The following is a 21,302-nucleotide window of genomic DNA, read 5'->3' as shown; positions in this document are numbered from 1 at the left end:
ATGCAGCCAAGAGGCCCATGATCACTCTGGATGAACTGCAGAGATCTACAGCTGAGGTGGGAGACTCTGTCCATAGGACAACAATCAGTCGTATACTGCACAAATCTGGCCTTTATGGAAGAGTGGCAAGAAGAAAGCCATTTCTTAAAGATATCCATAAAAAGTCTCGTTTAAAGTTTGCCACAAGCCACCTGGGAGACACACCAAACATGTGGAAGAAGGTGCTCTGGTCAGATGAAACCAAAATCGAACTTTTTGGCAACAATGCAAAACGTTATGTTTGGCGTAAAAGCAACACAGCTCATCACCCTGAACACACCATCCCCACTGTCAAACATGGTGGCGGCAGCATAATGGTTTGGGCCTGCTTTTCTTCAGCAGGGACAGGGAAGATGGTTAAAATTGATGGGAAGATGGATGGAGCCAAATACAGGACCATTCTGGAAGAAAACCTGATGGAGTCTGCAAAAGACCTGAGACTGGGATGGAGATTTGTCTTTCAACAAGACAATGATCCAAAACATAAAGCAAAATCTACACTGGAATGGTTCACAAATAAACATATCCAGGTGTTAGAATGGCCAAGTCAAAGTCCAGACCTGAATCCAATCGAGAATCTGTGGAAAGAACTGAAAACTGCTGATCACAAACGCTCTCCATCCAACCTCACTGAGCTCAAGCGGTTTTGCAAGGAGGAATGGGCAAAAATTTCAGTCTCTCGATGTGCAAAACTGATAGACGTACCTCAAGCGACTTACAGCTGTAATCGCAGCAAAAGGTGGCGCTACAAAGTGTTAACTTAAGGGGGCTGAATAATTTTGCACGCCCAATTTTTCAGTTTTTTATTTGTTAAAAAAGTTTGAAATATCCAATAAATTTAGTTCCACTTCATGATTGTGTCCCGCTTGTTGTTGGTTCTTCACAAAAAATTACAGTTTTATATCTTTATGTTTGAAGCCTGCAATGTGGCAAAAGGTCGAAAAGTTCAAGGGGGCCGAATACTTTCGCTAGGCACTGTATAATGTTGGCAATATATGTAATCTGCCCTCATCTCCTCGCAGGTTCCCAGACTGTGACGAGCAATACCCCCGTCCTGTAGACCTCCTGTCCAGCTCGGACACAACCGAAACCCCCGTCTCCGTCCAGCGAGACTACGGCTTCTGGTGTCCAAGAGAACTCAAAATCGACCCCGAGCTCGGCTACTCCTTCATGGGGGTCCGCGACTGCTCTCCCCCCTGTCCCAACATGTACTTCACACGCGAGGAGCTGGCATTTGCCCGCTACTTCATCGGGGTGGTGTCCATCGTCTGTCTGTCCGCCACCCTCTTCACCTTCCTGACATTCCTCATCGATGTGTCGCGCTTCCGCTACCCAGAGCGTCCAATTATATTCTATGCCGTGTGCTACATGATGGTGTCGCTGGTGTTCTTCCTGGGGTTTCTGTTGGAGGACAAAGTTTCCTGTAACGCAGCGAGTCCTGGGAGGTTTAGGGCTTCAACTGTGACGCAAGGCTCCCATAACAAGGTAAGAAAGTATTTCCTTGACTGTATTTTCTGCTGGTTTTGTACTGTCAAGATGTTTGTATTGATCCTCCACCTGTACATTCTATCTCTGTCCCAGGCCTGCACCCTTCTCTTCATGGTGCTGTATTTCTTCACCATGGCCGGCAGTGTCTGGTGGGTCATTCTGACCATCACCTGGTTCCTGGCTGCTGTTCCCAAGTGGGGCAGTGAGGCAATAGAGAAGAAGGCTCTCCTCTTCCACGCCTGTGCCTGGGGCATCCCTGGTGTCCTCACAGTAACCCTGCTCGCCATGAACAAGATCGAGGGAGACAGCGTCAGTGGTGTTTGCTTTGTAGGGCTGTACAACATGACGGCCCTGCGCTGGTTCCTGCTGGCCCCGCTGGGATTGGACGTAGTGGTGAGGAAGAGTATTACAGAACAAGAGCTACTGTAAAAATATACAGTACTGTCTACTTTACACTTTTAATACTGATGACTGAAAAACCATAACTCCATCCCTCTGTCGTATCATCCCAGGTGGGTGTGGCTCTGCTGCTGGCAGGCATAGCAGCACTAAACCGAGTCCGCATGGAGATCCCACTGGAGAAGGAGAATCAGGAGAAACTAGTGAAGTTCATGATTCGTATTGGCGTGTTCTCCGTGCTCTACCTGGTCCCTCTGCTGGCCGTTCTGGCCTGCTACCTTTATGAGAACAGCTACAGAGGCATCTGGGAGACGACCTGGGTCCAGGAGAAGTGTAGGGACTACCACATCCCCTGCCCCTACCAGGTAATACACCGGACTCTGACCTGACTTACGCTAAAGGAGCTCTGTGTTGTGTTTTAACAGTAATCATTAGTCATTTGCAGCCTGCACTGGTCTTGAATAAGACTAAGTATAATTTGAGGTTTTCTTTTTTAAAATCCACTTAAGGCACAAATCTATAAATATATATTTTTAGTTTCTTTGTTCCAGACAGAAAATAGCTAAGCATGCGTATTTGCTGTCACCTGGTGCTGCCATCAGATCTTACTGTCTTCTTTAAAGGAAATGCACAGTAGTGATGGAGAACGAGTAACTAACTCTCCTTTTTGATAGAAGGAAACTTAAAATATTTATTTGCAACACAGACATGTAGCACCTGTAACATTTAGATTCTACCTCGTTGCATGTAACCAATTAATGCAATATAAAATATTGGTCTTATTGTATGCAAACATAATATCCCATAATCCAGAAAAACCCAGATGAACCCTCACTACCACTTAAGAAACCCATATGTAGTCACTTGGAGGTACTGATGCGTTCATTCACTGACGTTCATCATAGTTTGCGCAGATGTTCGCGCTCATTAAATGTACAACTGGGACTTTTGCAAGGAAGCTAGAAGACAGAGCAGGAGGGAACAGCTGGGAGACGGCAGATAACCAGATGTGTTAGGAAGATGCTCTGTGAGATTGTGTGTCCTGAATATGACTGGATGCTGTGTGCATTTAAACACAATGTCCAACACAGGCCAAAGTGCACACACACTGGCTCTCGCGGTCATATGCGAGACAATCGAGCGATAACTCTATTGCTGCTCGTCGTCAGCAGCTCAGTTGCTTCCCAGAGCTGCAGTGGCCTCCAGCATCAGTACACGCACTGCATCTCACCTGATAGAGCTGTTAATAATTCAAACTGCTCTCTGCAGCGGTGCAGAAAATTAGCTTACGTGTGTGCTGTTTTGTCATGTTTAAGTCCTACCCTATCAGGGAGTCAGTTTTCTGTAGCAGAAATAGTCGCTTGTCTTGAATTGTATTTTATGTGATAGAATAATCTGGCTCTCAGATTAACTAGGGTAAAAATGTATGATGACATTAGGTTTCATGTGTTTGCAGAAGTAGCGACGCAGGTAAACACCTTTTACCTGAAACAGTTGTAATTTTTATTTAAATAGCACTTATAACACTAAGTAAAGTAAATTTACATAAAGGAAAAAATCCACATATACAAGCAGACATATATACACATGGGAAGTACATATGCATGATAAATAGACAAAGATTAAAAGGCAAATGAGGATTTATAAAAAGGTTAACCTACAGAAATGAGTTTTGATGTAAAGGTGGAAGGCTGTTTCAAAGTTTAGCAGCTACAACCGCAAAAACGCGGTCTGTAATGACAGCGTTACAGCTGTGGGAAGAGATGCGTGAGTCCAAAGAGCATTGAGTAAGGTCAGAGTCGTTCTCTTAATCTGTCACGTAAACACTGCATTGTGTGAGAGGTCAGTGGGGTCGAGCTGCACCACATCATAGTTGCAGCACATCTGAACACACGCTGCATGAGCGCTGCACACTGTACAGATGCTTCCAGGTGTGAAATCACACAAAGATCCAACCATCCTCCCCCCCCAACCCAACTATGTTCATGAAAGCGCACACACGTATAGTATGCATTCACACACACACAAAGTCAATAACATAGCGTCAATAGATAGCTTAGACTCAAAATGCCTTACTATATTTATCTTAAAAGCCCTCCCTGAGGCTCGGACCTCCACTCTGCTCGGCTCTTCCTCTCCACAGCACACAGCAGTGACTGACTTGAGCCACGTGAGATTGGTCAGAGGAACAGGAGAAGTAGGCTGTGTTTCCAGTCTTACCGCTAATAATAGGCTAGGCTTGAATAAACTACATGCAACTATTTGGCCACTGGGTTTGATATTGGAGCCTTAAGCTGCAGCACAACTTTAGACATACAGGCACTAATGAGGATGTTGGCTGTAGTCATTCAGTCTCTTATCGCTCCGCTGTAATGAGTGTATCTGTGGAATCGCTGAGCCTCGGGGCTCTCAGCCTGGCCCACTCATAATGAGGTCATCATGACTACATCTGTGTGTGTACATACGAGAGGCAGAAAGAGAGGCTGGGAGGTAGTGTTTCTGTGTAGTGCTGTTGCTATGACGGAAAGCAGCGGTGTGGAGACTCGGCACAGCGTCTTCCTGCTCTTGTCTCTTATTTCTTGTTTCTCTTTACCTCATCGCCCCCAAAAACATTTATTCACTCTTTATCCACACATATGATCAACCATTAGACAAGTCACATGTGTTGCTCCTTCACAAAATGTAAAAATTCTGCACCTTCAGAAACGTATTCCATTTACACTCTCACCGGGTTCAGTATCTTGCCCAAGGACACTTCTGCAGACTGGAGGAGGGAATCGAACTGCTGACCGTCTAATTGTGGATGGACACACATCACACACCGCTGTCAGCAGGCGTGAAGCTTTTAATTAGTGCTGCTGTTTACATGCCCGACTCAGTGGAAGTACATCACTGATTCCTTCTAGTGCAGCGTCCACACCGTCTGCTGTTCTTTGTTTTCAGCGTATTTTCGTAGATTTCTGGATATAATTCTACTTTGACATTAGCAATGCTATAGTTCAATCTTGGGTTGGAAATGGAATGTGATTGCCCTCCCCTGAACAAGCTCTCCGCCACACTCACTCCTACCCTGAAGCCATACAGAGTATCTCTTATTCTCTCTCTGCATCCTCGCAAGTCTACCAAACACACTCACTGACAGCGACTGATCAGTTTTTCACACCCCCCCCCAAACAATAAACATATCCTGTGTGTGTGTGTGTGTGTCCTGTAGGTGGAGCAAACCAGTCGTCCTGACCTCGCCTTGTTCCTGATAAAGTACCTGATGATGCTGATCGTAGGAATCCCCTCTGTGTTCTGGGTGGGCAGTAAGAAGACCTGCTTCGAGTGGGCCAGCTTCTTCCACGGCAAGAGACGCAAAGAGTACGTACTTTCTACACACCGGCGGTGTTTTCACGATGTTTTCCATCACTACGCCGTCCACTCTGCTGCCACAGCTTTACAGAAATTGGTTTTAAATATTTGATGCTGAACATTTTAGTGACAAACTCTCTTTAAAAGGTATTTTCCCAGTATTTTTAACTCAAGCAGCATGCAAAGCATTTCAGTTCTTTGTAGAGACAATTCAATTAAGAGAAAATGGCAGTGGATTTAAATATTTCATTTATTTCAGTTTTGACTACTGGTAGAGTAGGTCACCATGAAACACACAATTCTTATTTGGTGAGAAACAGTGACTGGAAACTGTTTGTTTGGTCTCAGCTAACACAGATCACATGTCAGACAGACTCAATATATCCTCTTCTTACCTTTTACACTGATAATAAATGGACCTAATGTCAGCACTGTCTCAGGTTCAACACTTTCCTGACTTCTTTGTAAAAACAGACGTTATTCTCTTTATTAGATGTGAAATTTGATGATTTGAATGAAAAAATATTGAACAGGCTCACTGGAGATATTCAAATTGTGTGTATATTTTCTGTCACTTTAAGCGCCGACAAATGAGGAGACACACATGATACACATGGTGTTGCTTTCAGGGAGTTCAGTCTCTGCTGGGGGAGATCCAACAAACGTCTTCAGGTGCCTCCAGCTCAGTCTGTGTTAAAACGAGTTTAGCTGTAGCACTGTGTGTGTGTGTGTGTGTGTGTGTGTGTGTGTGTGGCTTGCTGGTGAACACAGGCCCTTCTCTGCACTCACTCCCCTCCCCTCCAAACTCAGAGCATTAACCTCCTCTCCCACCGCCTGCTCCACCCACTCCTCCATCCTCTTCTACCATCCCCACCACCCCACTACCTTCCCCCTCTCTCTCCCCTCCCTCCTGCGCCTCTCCCTGCCTCCACTCCCCTCCTCCTCTTCCACTTCCTCATGCTCCACCCCCTCCCCCTCCCCGTCCCCGTCCCCGTCCCTCCCCCGCTGCAGCGCGATGGTCAACGAGAGCCGACAGGTGCTCCAGGAGCCCGACTTCACCCAGCTGCTGCTCAGGGACCCCAACACGCCTATCGTCAGGAAGTCACGGGGCACGTCCACCCAGGGGACCTCCACCCACGCCTCATCTACCCACCTGGCCATGCTGGATGAACCGCCCAGCGCCAGCACCAGCCGGGCTGGCTCGGTCCGCAGCGCACGCTCCAAGATGAGCAGCTACCACGGCAGCTTGCACCGCTCCCGAGACGGCAGGTGGGTCTGAGCTCTCGTATCTTTCTTTCTTTGGGTCTGTGCTGCATTCATCAATTCATCAGTCCGGCTCCTGATGCTTGTGTTTGGTGGTTTTCTTCATCCCAGATATACAGCCTCCAGTTTCCGGGCCATAGACGACCGGCTGCCCTACGGGAGCATGCCCCGCCTCAACGACCAATCGCAGTCCAGACACTGCAGCACCAATCGCCTGGACAGCCTATCACGGCATGGCTCCACCCAGCGACTAGAGAGCCAATCGCGGCACAGCAGCATCCGAGACCTTAGCAGCGGCACCCAAGCAGTTCTTGGGGTCCCTGGAAACGGGATCCACAGGGTCATGGAGGAGGACGGCGCTACAGCCTGAACAGGCAGCGAACTGTAATCTGGTTTACCCGGATACTTCAGAAGATGTGACAGGATGGGTAGATGACAGTAGGAAAGATGACTTCTTTCATTTTCTAGAAAGGTGAAGAATGTGTGAGGATCCACAGTAAGCTGGACAGGATACACTGTGGGATCCACTCCTGGTGAATCTGGGAGCTCAGCTGAAGCAAAAACTAAAGCTCCAGTTTACTGATGAAGTTAGCTACAACGAGGCTACATCCAGCCAAATTAAGAGGACCGAGTGTGGACTGATGCCTTAAAACATCCTCTCAGCTTCACTCGACCTTCAAGCTGATCCCAAAAACTGAAGTTCAGAATAATGTTTGTCCAGTTTACAAAACCACGATGGATTCTGTAGTACTGATTGTGACCTGTGGATAGCAAATGCTGGAAAATGACAGCAAGGCTTCACTGTTGGACTACATTACTGAGCCAGCCATGTGACCGACACTGACGGACTGCACTGGATAGTTGTTTTTATTATAACTTGTGCTGTACTTGTTTGTATAAAAAGGACTCTGATCAGGATCTTGATGATAAGACTTTACAGGCTCTCTCTTCTAGTCTGCTTTTTAGCTCGGGACGAAAGCAGGATTTCTTTTAGGTTTACCTGCTACATTTGAATTTTGCACCTCTTCAGCTTTTCACCCTGTTTATAAAAGGCGATTTCTTTCACACCCAAACTCCACATGAAAGGTATCAAACCACCTTTGTGAAGCAGTCTCTACAAAAGCTCTCCTGAACAAAATGACTGGATGCCAGAATGCAAGGGCTGAAATACAGGAAAAAAGCTGAATCCAAACTCCTGCCTTATGACCGTGTGTTCAGACAGAATGCTAAGAGAACTTGACAGGCGGCATGATGATATACAAAGTCAATGGAAAGTTGAAAAAGTTTCAATTCCGAACGTATGCCAGGGATTTGATTCTGCATCATAAACGAGAAAAGAGACAACACTGGAGAGGAAAAGCGAAAGAACAGTCAGACTAAGCTGAAGGCTGCTAGTGAGCGTACAGCTACGGCAATTCACTTTGCTTTCTGTCTGAACACATCATTGCAGTGTGAATAGTTGTGCCCTTCCATTAGAGTCAAATTGCAAGTAGTTTGTCCTTTTTAAAATGTGTCCTTACTGTAAGCTACTGTGAAACGGTAGACCAACACTTCCTCCAGTGGCGAAACTTGTGTATAGATGTTAAAACTGAACTTTTTTTTGTTCTTTTGTAATAAAAGTTTTTTTTTTAAAGAATGGTCACAGGATATTTCTCTGAAGTAATGACCACACAGTAACACACTGGGGTTGTATTTGTAACAGCCCTCCGCTTTATTGAAATACATCGGAGTCAGGTTAATATGAGTTCTCCACATAAGTGTGGCAGCCAGTTCCATACATTTTGTTTTGACCTTACACCTTAAATATTTTTTGTGCAAAAAAGAATCTACATCACCTGTAGTGGGTTATCCTCAGTAAAACGCCCAAACCGTTCAAAAAGGAGCAAGTCCAAGTAAAACAAACCGAAAACAAAATGATTACATCTATAACATGCAAAACTGTACAAATTATTACAAAGCAATCCTAGAAAAAAAAAAAAACAAAGTAATATGATATGAAAGAGCAAAATAATATAGAAGGTACTGTAGATAAGACCTCACTGAAATGCAAAGGCGTTTGAATAGTTTTATTTTAGATCTTCCTCTCAAATGTTACCACTGTGGCACCTCAACCATCAAAGCACCTTTCACCCTTCACCCCTGAAAACATCACTTTACATCGTCTAGTCCTCGCCACCTTTTCTCCCTGCTGTCTCCACCCGGGTCACATCTACTGTACACCACAGCCACACTCCTCCCTCACTCACTCCAGCCACCCATCAAACCTCTAACAAACATTTCCATCTAAATGAAAAGAATTCATTGGTTCTGACATTTCCTGAGTTTCTCTTCCCCGCTCCTTAAACTGGGACATCTAGGGTCAGTTTCTGTACAATATTGGCCAATAATAAAACACCTGGCTGAGACAGTTTCCTCTCCAAATCTAATACATTCTACAGAAACTCCAGCAGGAAGTAAGGACACTCACTCGCTTAAAACATTTCTAAGAGGTGACTGTTTGGAATAAAACCAGCTTAGTCGCGCTGTGGCACTCCACACCTCTCCCTCTCTCTTCATATAAAACGGAATACAAAAAAAAAAAAAAAAAAACAACACTTGGAATGGGTTGTTTAGAGCTACTTTGTTGTGTTTCAACAGGCAGGAATGACCACTAAAGTACTTGTTTTTGTTTCCCTTTCTAACAAACAAGACAAGCGGAATAAACTGGATGATTGTGACCCAGGACACTTTACTGTACACTCATCCCATCACCGACAACAGGCCAGTATAAGTACAGGATGTGCGTTGTTATTATACATTAGTTAGTATTTAACGTGAGGACAGTTTTCAGCTCCGTGCACATAGTTTGAGCGGTTCCTCAAGTAAAATGCCCTTCAATCTGTCTGTAAACTGAAGGAGATGAACAGAGGTAACAGGTTTTTGGCTGTGAATGCCCTGCTCTGCAGCCAGGAGCTGCAACACCATAAAATGCTCTTTCAGAGGCCTTTCCACTCTGCCAAAGAAAACCCGCCTGGAGAAGGGGGGGTTAGTGCTCCAGCCCTGTTAATTTTACTGAGATTATTTTAACTGTAGTGTATCAAGATTAACGGGAACCAAGTGCTGACTTTCTTGCAGCTTGTGTTTACATTCTCATATTAGTGTCTTTCTTCTTTTTTGAAATCAAGAGCTCGTACAAATGTCGCTTTGAACAGATCAACACAACTTTCTGTCAGAAGCACAACACTAAGTCACAAAGTCCCCCCTTTTTTGTCCATTTTTGGTTAAATCAAGCTCAGTGGAAGGACTGGTCCTCTCCATCCGGGTACCACAGTGAATTTAGAAACACACATTAGCTGTTGATTAAATGATCGGAGCCACTTCTCCTCTAACAGTCAGGAGGAGGAGCAGGACAAGGCATAAAAAAAACACCACCCTCAGTATGTGTGTGCGCAGATAAATGTGTAATAGGAGGTTTGTGATAAATGCACGCGTTCACTCTACAGTATGGGCAAGTAGCGTCGATCCATATGAGGGTTTTCGTCACTCAAACGAAAACAGTGGGGGGAGAAAAAAAAAATTTAACACAACGCGTGTCATACATACAATATAAAACAAACAAATTTAAAATCAATTGGTAAAAAAAGAAAACTGGAAAGTGGTTTAAAATGGCTTTTTGTGTGAATACAACCCCAAATCACTCAAAATAAAAATAAAATAAAAGTCAAAGAGGTTTTTTTTTCCTTTCCTGTGTAGTTCTCTATAGTATTTTCCTTATCATATATTACTCTCTACTTTGAACCTATGTACATTATTGTGATGGGAACCTGTGAGTTGGTCGGTTTGGTTGTACAGCTAAGTGGAGCGTCTACACTACAGCGGAGGACACGTCCAGGTTTTGGCTGGGTGATGTCACTTGCGCTGAACCAATGAGGAAGAGAGTAGCACAGAGGAGCTGTGATGATGTCATATGAGCCGGCATTATTATCGCTGCATGTAGCTTTTCGCTGATGGTCAAAATAAAAAAAATATGATAAAGTCACTGCACTTAGTATCTTAGTATGAGCAAAAAAAAATAAATTCATTGCTTTCCTTTCTCGCTCACTTTTTTTTTTCTTTCACATTTTACTTTTTTTTTTCAGCACCCAAAGAGAAAGCAAATGAGGGAAGTGAGGAGAGGTTTAAACTCCATCTGTCTGATTCAGGCCATGAAGCAAAACCTCCCTCTCCTTGTCTAAGATAGATAAATAAATTAAAATATTGTCCCCTAAAACCGAAAGGGTCCTATGTACAAGTACAAATCATTTTCTCTCAATAATAATCCTCTTCTCTTTTTGTTGCATTGTGAGGTTTCCGAGTCTCTCAATGAATCGGGGTGAGCGGTGGACAGAGTAGTGTCAGCGAAGCTCGAAGCCTCGGTTGATAGCAAAAAACGGGGGGGGGGGGGGGGGGGGGGGGGGGGGTTCATTCCTATATCATATGCCCTTTCTGAATAAACACATGCACACACGCTGGCAAGCGCGCACACATACACACATTTGCACCCTCAAACATCAGCACCCACATGGACACTACCACTAACTCTTGATAACTTCTCCCTCAGAGTTTCCCTCAAAGAGACGGCAGACTCTTTAGTGTTTCTGCCCCGTCTCGGAAGAACGACGGGAGACAAATTGACGCCGTAAAGGGGGACAAATGTTCATCAGGAGGTGCAGTTCTCTGGGCAGTGAGGGGAAGTATTCAGAAAGGATGTGAGAGGCTGCGGTGGAGGAGGAAGAGGAGGGTTTGGAGTCCTGTGCTGTTGGTCGGTCAGTCGGCAGTCGGTCGGTTGGGGATGGGCGGGCGAGAGGCTGCCGGAGGCTCATGTGTCCCAGCCCATCGGGTCTGTGCTCTCCAGGGACAGGGACTTGGTCTTGTGTGGGGAGGCCGGACTGGGAGGGCTGCTGAAGGTGGAGCTGTTGGAGGCCGTGGAGTGACGGGGAGAGTCCGAGTCCTGGAGGAGGGTAGGAGAGGTCAGGAAGCAAATAAAGAAAGAGGAAAGTTTGGGGGTGGAGAAAAAATAAAAGGGGTGAGGTGAAAATACATAAATTAGATGATGTAACTACCTTATGACAAACATTACAGTACTTATAAATCAGATTCAGGAGAGTGAAGACCATGTTTCTGTCTGGGGGCTGATATAGGGATAAAATAAAAGTAACTATATATTTTTAAATGACTGCTTCTATCTGGACTGTCCGATGATGACTCACTGCTCTGCGCTTGGTAGGCATGCATACTTACAAAGGACGTTTCTCTCTGCTTATAATTAATCTGCTGTTTGGGACGGAGGACAGATGTAAAGTCAGACTGCATCACATTGCTCCCACCTCGTCTTCCACTACATTCCGCATCATCAGCAGATGAACAGCTCAACTGACCAGAAATGATCAGCTGAAGGAAAACAAACATGCAGGCAGGCCACATGAGGAGGAGTGAGGGGTTGGGGGGGGGGGGGGGGGGGGTTTGGGTTAAACCTTCATACTGGCTTGCATCGCCCCTATGTGAGGAAGTTTAATCCAAAATAAAAGACATGGTGCCTGCCACGCCTTCCCTTTCAAACAAGCAGAGCACTGTAGAAGAGAGAGTTTGGTCCAAACACAGGACATGTGTGGTTTAGTATTTGTGGTTTTCTTTCCACTTCAGTGATAATGTCCTCAGGTTAGGGGATTTATAATTATCTCATGCGCTGTATGATTACACATTTTTGCACAACAGTCGTCTTCGGTTTGGCTCCAATCTAAACGTGCACAAACATGTTTGACCTATAAGCACACTCATCCTACGCTCTCATTTCTACTGTCTACAGTGAAACTGTGAACATCACACATTCACACCTTGTGATGCGGCGCGCACACACAGGAGCCTTTCACACACAGGACTCAATGTAGATGGGCAGCTGTGTGTCTTTTCATACGCTGGCTCTTTAAAGCCGACGATGTATAACACTCCTGCAGAGTTTGTGTATTGGGAGGAGCTCTGCCCAGCTACATTGTGTATATATCTTTGTCTATGTGACCTTATGTTTAAAAGCACTCAGCCTTTCCACCCATATTTATCAGTAACTGTAATTTCAACCAGAGATGTGCGTCAGAATTCACTCCAAACCGTGCAGCTGCATTCCATCCAATTTATAATCAATCATGTTGTCAGGTGATTTATTTAATTGTTTCAGAAAGAGTAATCTCCTGCAGGGCCCTGGTTGAACTGACTACACAGCGTACTTATTATTATTATAGATCCCTCCGGCCTGGTTTTTAGAAACATGGGCAGGCTGTCAGGGAGCTGTGTGGAAGCAGACATGCTTTGTGATTGGCTGGGTTGGCAGCGGTAGGAAGAAGGATGCAAAATGGCCGAGCAGCGTTGCACCATTTAATCAGCAGCCAAAAATGATACAGGCCGGGTGAGGGACTGACTGATGGTGCAGCAGCTGATGCTCCAGTGACAGATGTGACAAGCCATCAGAGGCTGCCGACATGGCGGGGCTGGAATGGTGCAGCGAGGGGCTGTGGGGCGGCCAAAGGTTCGGTAACAACGTGTGATTGTATTTGTGTTCTAAATGCACCTCATGCTAATGTGTTTGCTCGTAAACAATACACTGTGTTCTGCATGTGGGTGCTTATTCAGTGTCACAGTGCTCTCAGTTGTGTGTTTGGTGCAGTCGTTGCAGCTGTTGACATTACCTTCATCTTACTAAGCAGGGTCCTTAAAGCCCTTTTCAGATCGGGGGTCTTCTCCGATGGTGAGACTGCCTGCCACTGCAGAGGAGAGTTCAGACTCAGCGCCCAGCCCACAGACAACATGCTGGGGTGGGGGCAGGGGGGGCGAGGCACAGCTGGGTGAGGGTGAAGGGAGGCGAGGAATGGGGCAAAAATGGAAGCCGACGGCATCCAGGCTTATGGGCCATGAGGATGAGGAACCACAGGGAGGATGGTAGGCGGTTTGGGGGTGAGTGGATGGAATAGGGGAAGAAGTTGCCCAAAACCGCAAAAGCTACTGCAGTTAATGTTTGATCCTAAGTTTGTGAGGGGCATTCCACAACCAACGCTGCGGGGTCGCTATGTTTTATGAACATGAATCGACACAGGTGATGATTGAGACAAAACGTCACCACTGCCTGACTCAAGTTAAAGATGTGTTAAAGGGATATAATAAACATTAATCAGTGTCACCGTGTTTAGGGGTAAGGCACTAACAGTCTGTAGTGGGAGAGACCTCATTGATCTGACTACAAAGCGCTGACATCACAGGGAGCTAACCAATCAGAGAAGTGGGATGAGGTGAGAGGCCTGCACCCAGAGGCCGGGATGTTTGTGACAGATGGGACAGAGGGAGGAGTTCTTTCAATGGGGAACAATGTGATCGGGTTTTTCAAATATTTGATCCAGCTTCTACAATCGCATGGCAAGGAAACAATCATCTGCATTTGGACTTGTTCATACAAAGCTGATGCTGGGTTGACATTAATTCTGTACTCGGATCTATAAAGTGGCTGTAAAACAATCTGTGCCCTGATTTGTTAGTAGAAACTAAAATATACAATCAAGACAAGCTTAGTTGTTTAGGCCGACCACGCCAAACTCGCAGTCCTCTCTTACAGAGACAGTATTTTATAGCAGTCTTTACAGTCAACCGCACATGAAGCTGTATGTTCAGTTTCAATGTATTCACTGACCTCTCTGTCAAACTGGGAGAGCGGAGCATCGCCACAGTCCATGCCTCCGCCAGAGGACAGGGAGCTCTCAGAGGGAGAGGTCATGGTCTGCCGCTTGGATCCGTAGCTTCCCCCTGACATCTCTCTGCGCAGAGCGCTGCCATTCTGGGAGGATGAGCCTGGAGAGAGAGAGAGGAGGACGAGTGGAGGGAGTCAGGGGACAGCACCAAGCACGTAGCCACTTGGAAAAGGTCCATCCTGCCACTAAAGCGGCTCTGGATCTGACAGAGTTTAAGGGCTGCTGTTACTCACGTATGCCCAGTCCGCTGCTGGCGCTCATGGAACGGCCCGGCTCGGCCCGGTTCTTGGTGATGGAGGGGATGCTGACTGAACCACTGAAGCCCGCGCGGCTCTCCTGAACACGGACGTTCTGGTTTAAACACACAACAGAGCGCACGCACGCACGCACACGCACACACACACACACACACGCGCACACACACACACACGCACACACACACACACACACACACACACACGAGACAGAGTGCAGTGCGGGGGACAGGAGTGAGGAGGGTGCAGCTATAAACGTTACATGCTCAGACAACTCAACACAAATGTGGCCCGTATGTGATTGAGGTTTGGGCAGATAGACAAATAGACAAGCATGCTCGGTCTCCATAAACACACAACCTGAACTTTGGAGGATTAAAAAAGCATGAGGGAGAGGAGGATCATTACATGATCCAACTAGGCCTCTCAGGTTAGTTTACAAAATATGGAATAAATTGAAAATTGTGCTACTTTCTCTGCTCAAATCCCAGAGTGTTGGCATGCTACAGCAGACATCAAAGGATAAAGGACAGGGTTCTGTGGAAGCACGTCTGCACACACACACACACACGCATCTTAAACAGTCCTACTGTGTTTGTTTTTATATGTTTGTGTGTATAAATGTGCTTATTTCATGTGTTTTTCCCAGTACATGCCTGTGTTTGCCAGTCTTTAAGGATGCTGCGTGTGCACCTATATATATTTATGAAAGTGTGTATGTGTGTGTGTAATGTGTGTGTAGATGTACCATGGGCAGGTCTTTAAGGATCTGGATCCCGTCTCCTGGTCCCATGTGGGCCACGTGGTTGAAGTTGGTGGGGTTGGAGATCAGCTTGTTCCTCATCTCTGGATCTCGCAGCATCTCTCTGGAATCACAAACACACATAGAAAACTCAGTACTCAGTGAGTACTTTCCTCCATTAAAATGAATTCTACCTTATGGGCAATGGGCACAGTGTTGCTGTGAATGGTTTGCTGTCAAACATCTTCAACATGTAATAAAGGTTTTGTATTGGTGTTCCTTAGCGAGAAGGCAGATGTTTTCAATGCTGACTACATTGTTTTATTAGTTTCTACTCTCAACAGTTTGCACATTTTGTTGCAGTCCTCGCGCTGCAGGTAAACTACCTCCTCTGCTGAAGTCGTTCCTCCTCAGGCACCCTGAAGGAGAAGCGTCTCTTGTTGTTCATGCTGCGCACCATCTGCTTCCTGCTGTTGTCTGACGTCTCCGGGACAACCAGCTCATCACCCTCTGGAAGATCACAACAAAGCCACGGGCGTGTTTACATTAAACACTCCAAGTTGTGAATTTACTTTGGTGGCTGAGAGTGACACGTCAAACTTTCTACTGTTACTGAAGTTGCTTTTGTTCTACAAAATATATTATACAAGACAGATTTTATTACACAGTGACAAAACTGCTTAAAATAGTTCAATTTTCTACAGTTGCCCATCAACTAAAGAGTTTTGCAATGACAACTGCCTCTATCAGCAGCTGGAAACGTTTTACTTTTCAGATCACAAAAGAATAAATCCTAGACTTTATTGTGTCATCCTTGACATGTTTGTAGTTTTTAGCCATGTGAAGCTTCACACAATACACTTGTAAATTCTTACCGGCCATCTTGTTTCTAAAGTAGATAAGCCGGACTGTTTCCAGTCCCAGCAGGTTCAGAGAGCCGTCAACGTTCAGAGGTCGCACCTGAAGGGGAAGAAGAGAATTAATCAATTAGCAATAAATAATTTCTGACCAGTAATCATCCATTTTATTCTAGAAATGTACTTTATAATGTAAAATCTGAAGTAAAGGAAATGTCAAAATCTGGTTTGTTAATGTGGCAGGAAGAAGAATGAGATCAGATTACTATGGTGACAGGAGCAGAGATGAATTCATCTAATCCACCAGGTGGAGCCAGAGATGCCTCCACCTGTCTAATTTACTTGACACTCCCTTGCTGCTGAGGCTTCATCATGTCATATTCACAACAGGCCGCAGTCCCCTGCACTGACCTTCTTGAGAGGGATGGTCTGAATCCACTCCATGGTGTTGACATCAAACACATCAACAGCGTTCTCACTGTACACTGACAGGTAGGGGGCGTTGTAGCCTGAACAGAAACAAACACGAGTTGTATAGTGTGTCTTTGGTACAGTTTAGTCCCTTTCTATGGTCAGGACTCTTTGAACTAGATGTATGTTCCTATGGTTAATGTTTTATCATGATGTGCATTACACTAAACACACAACAGATGCATTAAACGTATTAAAAAAATAAAAACATACCTTTCATTTTGTCTTTCTGACAGACTTTGTTCATTTGTTATAATATGATCTCATGGTAAGTTATACAGTAGACATGCACATGGTGAATACAGTGACTATACTGTTATAACTGTCCCTGGTGAGGGGATGTGACTCATGACATTGTGTTTTTTTAACCTGCATGTTTTATAACCATAAAAATGAACATTCATTCATGCAGTGCACTTACAGGCAGCGATGGGAACAGCTGGCCACATCAGCTCCTGCTGACGGGACCTGCGGCCCTGGGAGTCCACATATACTCCTATAGAGCTGAAGCAAAGGAGCAGCTCTTTGCTGGAAATCTCCACGGCACAGAGGGCATCCAGGCCCTGCTGCGGGATGAAGGCCAGGGTGTGGTCCTCATGGTGGAGGAGGTTAACAGGGGACATGTCACCATGGACACTGTGGAGGTCATCGGAAAACAGAGTCAGATTTGTTAGATTCAGATTGTCATTTAATAAGAAATGAAATACATTAATACACCGTTTTTAACAGTGTATTGTAGCTTTGGATTTGTATTAACACATGACAACAACCTAATATTCCAGGGATAAAAAACACTGTATGTAGGTCAGTTGATTAACAGGTAGAGTACCTGTAGCGGGTGAAGCCAGACTGATATCCTACATATAGACGCTCGCTGAGCAGACCCATCCACTGAACTTGCCCCGGGGCCTGCACCTCTCGCAGCCGACGGTGACGTGTTTTACTCTTGTTCACCTGGTGTGCAGGAGCACAAATTGGAAACTGTTTTTTACAGCAGCAAATAATATCCACTAGATAAAAAGAACGAGGTCTACTATATTCAACAAATCTGTTAGTGTTTTCTCACCTCGTAGCATATGATTTGCCTCTTCATGGCCACGCAGAGGCAGGTGAGCGAGCCGTTGCGGACGGGGCCTGAGACAATGCTGTGGCAGCCCTTTGTCTCAGCCAGCTTGTAGGACTCAGTCTCGCGGCCGTCCAGGGCCTGCGTGGGGAAGAGACGGACGTGGCGGTTCCTGCCGGAGATGACCGCCAGCAGCTGCTCCTGTAGGATCAGGTCGATGTGGTGCACCTTCTTGTTGTCACCCACCCGGATTATCTCTGCGGATGGAGGGAGAAGACAGGGGTGAAGAAAGGAGTGCAGATAAAAGGATAAAGGGGAGTGGAGAAAAGATGTGGTGAAGATAGGAGGAACTGAAACAGGCCGTTTTGGGAGTGACATCAACATACCTACTCTTTAATAAAAACATTTAAAACAGCATTCGACAGGAAACGAAACAAGTCAACAAAGATTTTAAAAAGTGTGGATCTTACCATCTTTGGTGACATGGATGACAAAAAGGCCTTCCTCGTTGCCCAGGGCGACACGCTCGTGATCTGAAGGCGAAGCAAATGAAGCAAGGCGGCCATTTCAGTGCCAGTAAGGGGACATAAAAGGACATTCTGTTCAAATAATGTTCTAATCTGCTAGTTTCTATTTTCATAACATGATGAAACCAAACTGCCGGGCTCAGAGACTTTCTCTGATCTAATCAGTAGTCTGTGAAAACAGCTCTGTCTGGAGCAACTACACTCCACTGCAAATACACAAATAAGGATCTTTTATTTGTAAGATAATCTGGGACCTTGCTTAGCAGTGACATACTTAAATTGCTTTCTATAATACCTCTTGTAGCCCTACCCTGTTCAGTTACTCTCTTTGCCAAGCTACTCTGTGCTTTTTGAGCAGGAATGCGAGTGCTGAAGGCCCACCTATGATAGCAGCAGACTGTGTTGTCTTGATGAGCGGGAGGGTGCTGTCGTAAGCCTCCTTGGGCACGTAGACGAAGCGCTCCTTGAGCTTGTTCTTCTTGAGGATGCGGTGGAGCTCGTTGAGGAGGCCCACCCATTTGTTCCTCTCCTGATCGCTGTCGGCCAGGATCAGGATGGAGGGCTTGTGGCTGCTGGAGGGGGAGAGCTGGGACGCTGTCACCTGAGGAAGGAAGAGGGACAGGGTGAAGGGTCACATTAGATTTTTTACAGTATTAAGCGATATTTCACTTATTATTTTTTACTTTCAGTGACAGACAATCAACAGAACTTACTCTGAATATACAGGGGATGTCTTTGCGGCTGGCGTGGATGACATCAGAGGCCAGGACAGAACTGACTGAAAACTCTTCATCCCTGATTTAACAGGAAATCAAAGGTTAGACATGCATGACCTAGAGCTGCAAAGACAATTTATCTGCAACTATTTGTTGATCAATTCTTTCAGATGCTTTTCTAGCAAAAATGCAAAACACTATCTAGTTTAATGAAGATTTCCTGTTTTTCTGTGTCATATCTAACAGTAACTCTAATATCTTAAGGTTTCAGACGGCCCCGTGAGAAATTCACCGTTTTTTAATATTTCATAGACTAAACAATTCATCTAAAAAATAACACATATTAATCAATAATAAAAATAATCATTAGCTGCAGCCCTAGCAGTTCCACATCACTTTTACTAATATCTACAGTTAGTTTACTTGTTTTATTGTTTGTTTGAAGTACATAGTAAACTATCTTGGATTCAAGACACCAGGATATTTAGAAGAAAGTAAGTACAGCATTTGAAGTCACCAAGAGGAGTTTCTCTACTTCTCTTACCTCATATCTATGACTTGGCTGACTACTACACTTGGTAGCGTGGCTTTTCCTTCTCCCAGTTCGTAGAGGAACAGTTTGAAGTCACACACCACAGCCATCGCCCTCTGCCAACCCTTCTTCACCCCTGTTGGTTTGGGCACCTACAACACACACAAAGATATGGTTTAGTGATATAATGCATGGACTTGTACCATAGCTCATAGTTAAAACACCTTCTACAGTGTTATAAATGTAAAGGTGCCAGTTCAGAACTATATAAACATATATAAAAATAGTTTGGAAGTCAGATGTCCTCCGAAAGCTAGATTTCCTCTTTGTGGATTCAGGAAGAAATCAGGGGGAGCGATAGGCAAAGTTTATTTGAGTTAAGATGACGCAAACAACTCAGAAACCAGGGCTTGTCTCAAGGTCTGCAAACATCTGCATTGTTTTCAACAGACCGAGTCACTCTCTGGGGCCAAAGACAACCAAGGTCTTTGTCAGTTTTACTTACCCTGACGTGCCCTTCATAAGCGGTACCAATTCCCCTCTGAGGGTCGATACCCAGCGGGCCCTTAGTCTGGTCCTGAGGCACGGGACACACAGCTGGAGCTTTGTCCGCACATGTTACATGGCAGGAGAAGTTACACACTGGACATGGAGACAGAGGGAGACAAAATAGGAGAGGTTTGACTGGTCAAGTATCAATGAAGGCAAAAGGCAAAGCTTTGTAGCTTAGCTTTGTACTTCCAATCTTTAAGTTCCACGGACATTTGTTGAACTTTACCATGAGAAAATATAAATTTGAATCATTAAAGTAAAACTATTATACAGGTTTGGGTGTTTTATAGAGATCCAATCGGTTAAATCAGAGTTAGCAGAAAACAGATTTTTTATTTTGCTTCACCTTCCGCTGTTCCTGTCCTTACCTTCACAGGTACAACCTTGACGTATGAGCCCCACCATGAGGGAAGTGCACTGGTTGCACTTTGTGGGCGTGTTGAATGACTTCACCACAAACTGATGTGCTTTGGGCTGTGGAGCGATGAATGAGCAAGATAGACATAATCAGTGGCTATAACATAACATGATGTTTACTGTGGCAAAACTGTCCCAACAATCAAGTGTGATCCTACATTAAAAAAAAAACCACACATCTAACCTTAGGTGAGGAGCGTCCAATACTGCCGTACCCTCCTGAGCGCATGGTTGGGGTCTGGACTGTGCGAGGAGGATGATCTATCAACTGCATGACAGAAAAACAAAAGCATTAAGCAGTGACATACATCACTGTTTCTTGGCTGTGTTTGTGACCAATATATGAGTGACATAAAACTTGGTTAATAGGCCAAAACTTCCCAAGAAGAAAATGTCAAGAAAGACATTCTGTGAGTAAGGTCAGAGATAAAGTGGAAAATGGAGGGGACAAAATTATTGGCTGTATGGATTTGACCATCAAAACTGGTCTACAGTGTTTTTTCTACATGCTCATATTAGTAGAATAGCAGGCGATGGGCAAGGTGATGGCCTGCAACTGCATCTTGTTTTGTTCACATCCATAGCGTTCTACTAGTTTCAGGATAACTACATTATTACTTTTTGTTTTGAGGAACTTGCAAGTCATATCTGCATACCTGCAAAACGGTTAACAAGCACCACAGACAGTCATAATTAGGACACTGGTATTCACTTGCAGCAACCATATTCAACAACAGTCTGAGAACACACTAAGTTCAATTTAGACTGGAGTCTACTGGTGGGCTCTAATTCTTTTCAGTTGTAGTGCTCGCATTTCTTCATAATTGAGTTACTCACAATTCACAAGGGCTGACCTATTTGACAAGCCAAGTATTGTGAG

General features: G+C 45.0%; 2 protein-coding genes across 8 annotated transcripts in view; one reads left to right on the top strand and one right to left on the bottom strand.

Annotated features, from left to right (window-relative positions):
- Window positions 1–7,467, top strand: part of fzd3a (frizzled class receptor 3a) — a 23,065-nt gene extending 15,598 nt beyond the window's left edge. For both annotated transcript variants that reach the window (XM_046061189.1, XM_046061188.1), the window contains exons 4-9: window positions 1,062–1,524; window positions 1,621–1,920; window positions 2,040–2,291; window positions 5,141–5,289; window positions 6,292–6,549; window positions 6,655–7,467. In XM_046061189.1, the coding sequence (XP_045917145.1) occupies window positions 1,062–1,524; window positions 1,621–1,920; window positions 2,040–2,291; window positions 5,141–5,289; window positions 6,292–6,549; window positions 6,655–6,913 (1,681 nt within the window). In that variant the 3' untranslated portion in view covers window positions 6,914–7,467. The remainder of the gene's footprint in view (window positions 1–1,061; window positions 1,525–1,620; window positions 1,921–2,039; window positions 2,292–5,140; window positions 5,290–6,291; window positions 6,550–6,654) is intronic.
- A 763-nt stretch (window positions 7,468–8,230) lies between these two features.
- cdc42bpab (CDC42 binding protein kinase alpha (DMPK-like) b) overlaps window positions 8,231–21,302 on the bottom strand; it is a 76,522-nt gene continuing 63,450 nt past the window's right edge. For 3 of the 6 annotated variants that reach the window (XM_046061181.1, XM_046061183.1, XM_046061187.1), the window contains 18 exons: window positions 20,607–20,690; window positions 20,374–20,479; window positions 19,959–20,095; window positions 19,466–19,605; window positions 18,919–19,000; window positions 18,587–18,806; window positions 18,149–18,211; window positions 17,682–17,935; window positions 17,445–17,569; window positions 17,037–17,251; window positions 16,556–16,653; window positions 16,163–16,247; window positions 15,674–15,797; window positions 15,294–15,411; window positions 14,525–14,642; window positions 14,234–14,391; window positions 13,242–13,316; window positions 8,231–11,512 (listed from right to left, as the gene is read on the bottom strand). In XM_046061181.1, the coding sequence (XP_045917137.1) occupies window positions 11,381–11,512; window positions 13,242–13,316; window positions 14,234–14,391; window positions 14,525–14,642; window positions 15,294–15,411; window positions 15,674–15,797; window positions 16,163–16,247; window positions 16,556–16,653; window positions 17,037–17,251; window positions 17,445–17,569; window positions 17,682–17,935; window positions 18,149–18,211; window positions 18,587–18,806; window positions 18,919–19,000; window positions 19,466–19,605; window positions 19,959–20,095; window positions 20,374–20,479; window positions 20,607–20,690 (2,334 nt within the window). In that variant the 3' untranslated portion in view covers window positions 8,231–11,380. The remainder of the gene's footprint in view (window positions 11,513–13,241; window positions 13,317–14,233; window positions 14,392–14,524; window positions 14,643–15,293; window positions 15,412–15,673; window positions 15,798–16,162; window positions 16,248–16,555; window positions 16,654–17,036; window positions 17,252–17,444; window positions 17,570–17,681; window positions 17,936–18,148; window positions 18,212–18,586; window positions 18,807–18,918; window positions 19,001–19,465; window positions 19,606–19,958; window positions 20,096–20,373; window positions 20,480–20,606; window positions 20,691–21,302) is intronic. The other 3 variants (XM_046061184.1, XM_046061186.1, XM_046061182.1) reach the window with 2 other exon arrangements.

Source organism: Micropterus dolomieu, linkage group LG10, assembly GCF_021292245.1.
Source record: "Micropterus dolomieu isolate WLL.071019.BEF.003 ecotype Adirondacks linkage group LG10, ASM2129224v1, whole genome shotgun sequence".
Classification (NCBI taxonomy): domain Eukaryota; kingdom Metazoa; phylum Chordata; class Actinopteri; order Centrarchiformes; family Centrarchidae; genus Micropterus; species Micropterus dolomieu.
Note: the sequence above shows the minus strand (reverse complement) of the source record. Positions and strands in the feature narration are given on the sequence as shown.